Here is a 4,758-nt window from a genome sequence, read left to right on the forward strand (position 1 = left end):
GAGACATCGTTGACATTGTGTTGTGTGACCAAACTGCACATTTTAGAATGGCCTGTTATTATCCCCCAGCACAAGGCGCACCTGTGTAATGATCGTGCTGTTTAATCAGCTTCTTGATATGCCGGACCTGTCAGGGGGATGGATTATCTTGGGAAAGGAGAAATGCTCACTAACAGGGATGTAAAAACATTTGTGCACAAAATTTGAGAGAAATGCGCTTTTTTTCTGTGCGCAGGGAACATTTCTGGGATGTTTTATTCCAGTTTACGAAACATCGGATTAACACATTACATGTTGCGTTTATATTTTTTGTTCAATCTAGATATGTGAGGGTTGACTCCTGTCCAGCCTGTCCTCCTTCCTGTCCAGCCTGTCTTCCTTCCTGTCCAGCCTATCTTCCTTCCTGTCCAGCTTGTCTTCCTTCCTGTCCAGCCTGTCTTCCTTCCTGTCCAGCCTGTCCTCCTTCCTGTCCAGCCCGTCTTCCTTCCTGTCCAGCCTGTCCTCCTTCCTGTCCAGCCTGTCCTCCTTCCTGTCCAGCCTGTCTTCCTTCCTGTCCAGCCTGTCCTCCTTCCTGTCCAGCCTGTCTTCCTTCCTGTCCAGCCTGTCCTCCTTCCTGTCCAGCCTGTCTTCCTTCCTGTCTGCCTGTCCTCCTTCCTGTCCAGCTTGTCTTCCTTCCTGTCCAGCCTGTCTTCCTTCCTGTCCAGCCTGTCTTCCTTCCTGTCCAGCCTGTCCTCCTTCCTGTCCAGCCTGTCTTCCTTCCTGTCCAGCCTGTCCTCCTTCCTGTCCCTCTAGCATCCAACAGATGGCCCTCTGACAACAGAAGCTGAGGAGATGAACTCTGTCATCTCTGAAAACAGAAGCTGAGGAGATGAACTCTGTCATCTCTGACAACAGAAGCTGAGGAGAGGAACTCTGTCATCTCTGCCAAAAACATCAAATGGAAATTTAGATAAAGGTCTAGGACCTACTTTCAACTGTGACATTTGGTTAATTTACATTCAGTAAAACAGTTGCATGTTGCAAAGCTGCTACAGTTAAAGGTGACATTTCATTTAATTGTATTTAGCTAGGATAGTCCATTCAGTAAAAATTGCCACTTTTTTTCCAAGGAGTCCTGGGTTCCAGGGTAACAGTACGAGAGCATTGCTGGGTTACACAGCGAATATCACATCTACTGCTGTCTGTTATCACATCTACTGCTCTCTGTGAGCCGTTATCACATCTACTGCTGTCTGTTATCACATCTACTGCTCTCTGTTATCACATCTACTGCTCTCTGTTATCACATCTACTGCTGTCTGTTATCACATCTACTGCTCTCTGTTATCACATCTACTGCTCTCTGTGAGCCGTTATCACATCTACTGCTCTCTGTTATCACATCTACTGCTGTCTGTTATCCTGCCCTCTGTTATCACATCTACTGCTCTCTGTTATCACATCTACTGCTGTCTGTTATCACATCTACTGCTGTCTGTTATCACATCTACTGCTGTCTGTTATCACATCTACTGCTGTCTGTTATCACATCTACTGCTCTCTGTTATCACATCTACTGCTGTCTGTTATCACATCTACTTGACATGCCAACATCTTCCTATTGCCATTCAGATGCCTGCCAAGGCTACACCATATTCATTCCTCTTGCCTGTATGCACACACACGCATAGTACATACAACCCACATACTCTCATGCATGCTCCTAATCATTTCAAATTGCAGAGCATCAACCACTCCACGGTAGGATTTCAATAGTCTTTTGTTTTGTGGTAAAATTTAATTTCTAATGGAGTTCTCTATGACATAGTAGCGTCCAAATCAAATCAACTTTACTTCTTACTAAGTTTAAACCAGAAGGCTCAACGTCCAAATCAAATCAACTTTACTTCTTACTAAGTTTAAACCAGAAGGCTCAACGTCCAAATCAAATCAACTTTACTTCTTACTAAGTTTAAACCAGAAGGCTCAACGTCCAAATCAAATCAACTTTACTTCTTACTAAGTTTAAACCAGAAGGCTCAACGTCCAAATCAAATCAACTTTACTTCTTACTAAGAATGAATGTACATTCAATGTTATTATATACATTACCTTGCAAAAGTATTCATCCCCCTTGGAGTCCCCCTTTCCCATTTTGCTGCATTACAACGTGTAATTTAAATGTTTTTTATTTTTGGATTTCATGTAATGGACAAAATAATTCAAACTGGTGACGTGAAATGAAAAAAAGAACTTGTTTCAAAAAATGTGAATTTTTTCTTTTCAACAAAAAAAGTGTTATGTGCATATGTATTCACCCCCTTTGCTATGAAGCCCCTAAATAAGATCTGGTGCAACCAATTACCTTCAGAAGTCACATAATTAGTTAAATAAAGTCCACCTGTGTGCAATCTAAGTGTCACATGATCTGTCACATGATCTCACATGAAGTTTACATACACTTAGGTTGGAGTCATTAAAACTCGTTTTTCAACCACTACACACCCATCTTGTTAACAAACTATAGTTTTTGGCCAGTCGGTTAGGACTACAGTGCTGCGAAAAAGTATTTGCCCCTTTCCCGATTTCTTATTTTTTTTGCACATTTGTCACAGTTAAATATTTCAGATCATCAAACAATTTGAAATATTACACAAAGATAACCCAAGTAAACACAAAATGCAATTTTAAAGTGATCATTTTATTTATGAAGGGAAAAAGCTATCCGGACCTTCATGGCCCTATTTGACAAAGCAATTACACCCCCCCCCCCCCTTGTTAAATCATGACTTTACTGTGGTTAATCACATCTTTTGGAAAGCTGAGTTCAATTTCACTAGCTACACCCAGGTCTGATTGCTGTCAGGCCTGATTACTGCCAGTCCTGATTACTGCCAGGCCTGATTACTGCCAGGCCTGATTACTGCCAGACCTGATTACTGCCAGACCTGATTACTGCCAGACCTGATTACTGCCAGGCCTGATTACTGCCAGGCCTGATTACTGCCAGACCTGATTACTGTCAGACCTGATTACTGCCAGGCCTGATTACTGCCAGACCTGATTACTGCCAGACCTGATTACTGTCAGACCTGATTACTGCCAGGACTGATTACTGCCAGACCTGATTTCTGCCAGGCCTGATTACTGCCAGACCTGATTGCTGCCAGGCCTGATTACTGCCAGGCCTGATTACTGCCAGGCCTGATTACTGCCAGACCTGATTACTGCCAGACCTGATTACTGCCAGGCCTGATTACTGCCAGACCTGATTACTGCCAGGCCTGATTACTGCCAAACCTGTTGAATCAAGAAATCACTTAAATAGAACCTGTCTGACAAAGTGAAGTAGGCCAAAAGATCTCAAAAAGCAAGACATCGTGCCGCGATCCAAAGAAATTCAGGAACAGATCAAAAGAACCCACAACAACATCTAAAGAACTGCAACCATAAGAAAGAGACTGGGCAAAAATGGCATCCGTGGCAGAGTTCCAAGGTGAAAACCACTGCTGACCAAAAATAACATCTCGTCTCGTCTCACTTTTGGCAAAAAAAAAACATCTTGATGATCCCCAAGGCTTTTGTGAAAATATTCTGTGGACTGACGAGACAAAATGTAAAACTTTTTGGAAGGTGTGCGTCCCGTTACATCTGGCGTAAAAGTAACACAGCGTTTCAGAAATAGAACATCACACCAACAGTCCAATGTGGTGTTGGTAGTGTGATGGTCTGGGGCTGCTTTTCTGCTTTCTGGACAAGGGCGACTTGCTGTGATCGATGGAACCAGGAATTCTGCTCTCTACCAAAAAATCCTGAAGGAGAATGTCCGGCCATCAGTTCGTGACCTCAAGCTGAAGCTGCACTTGGGTTTTGCAGCAGGACAATGATCCAAAACACACCAGCAAGTCCACCTCTGAATGGCTTAAAAAAAAACTAAATGAAGGTTTTGGAGTGGCCTAGTCAATGTCCGGACTTGTCCGGACTCGAGATGCTGTGGCGTGACCTTAAAAAGGCGGTTCATGCTCGAAAACCAACCAATGTGACTGAATTAAAATAATTCTGCAAAGAATAGTGGGCCAAAAGTCCTCCACAGGAATGTGAAAGACTCATAGCCAGTTATCGCAAAAGCTTTGATTGCAGTTGTTGTTGCTGAGGGTGGCACAACCAGATATTAGGTTTAGGGGGCAATTACTTTTTCACATAGAGCCATGAAGGTCCAGATATCTTTTTTCATCACTTAATCATCACTTAATTGCATTTTGTTTTTACTTGGGTTACCTTTGTGTAATATTTAAATTTGTTTGATGATCTGAAACATTTTAAGTGACAAATGTGCAAAAAAAAAAAGAAATCAGGAAGGGGGCAAATATTTTTACAACAATTGTTTACAGACAGATTATTTCACTTATAATTCACTGTATCACAATTCCAGCGGGTCAGAGGTTTACATACACTAAGTTGACTGTGCCTTTAAACAGCTTGGAAAATTCTAGAAAAATGATGTCATGGTTTTAGAAGCTTCTGATAGGCTAATTTACATCATTTGAGTCAATTGGAGGTGTACCTGTAGATGTATTTCAAGACCTACCTTCAAACTCAGTGCCTCTTTGCTTGACATCATGGGAAAATCTAAAGAAATCAGCGAAGACCTCCACAGGTCTGGTTCATCCTTAGGAGCAATTTCCAAACACCTGAAGGTACCAAGTTCATCTGTACATACAATAGTACGCAAGTATAAACACCATGGGACCACGCAGCCGTCATACCGCTCAGGAAGGA

At 42.3% G+C, this 4,758-nt stretch overlaps 1 protein-coding gene across 1 annotated transcript; it reads right to left on the reverse strand.

Moving 5' to 3' along the window:
• Nucleotides 1-250: 250 nt before the first annotated feature.
• On the reverse strand, nucleotides 251-882 carry LOC118965945 (ribonuclease Y-like). The gene has a single exon (XM_036986978.1). The coding sequence runs from the start codon at nucleotides 880-882 to the stop codon at nucleotides 319-321; it is 564 nt and encodes a 187-aa protein (XP_036842873.1). The 3' UTR covers nucleotides 251-318.
• Between the last annotated feature and the right edge of the window lie 3,876 nt (nucleotides 883-4,758).

The sequence above is a fragment of the Oncorhynchus mykiss genome, chromosome 9, assembly GCF_013265735.2.
Source record: "Oncorhynchus mykiss isolate Arlee chromosome 9, USDA_OmykA_1.1, whole genome shotgun sequence".
Classification (NCBI taxonomy): domain Eukaryota; kingdom Metazoa; phylum Chordata; class Actinopteri; order Salmoniformes; family Salmonidae; genus Oncorhynchus; species Oncorhynchus mykiss.

Coding starts and splice junctions, on each gene's coding strand:
- LOC118965945 (XM_036986978.1), bottom strand. CDS start 882: ATGACAGAGTTCATCTCCTCAGCTTCTGTTTTCAGAGATGACAGAGTT.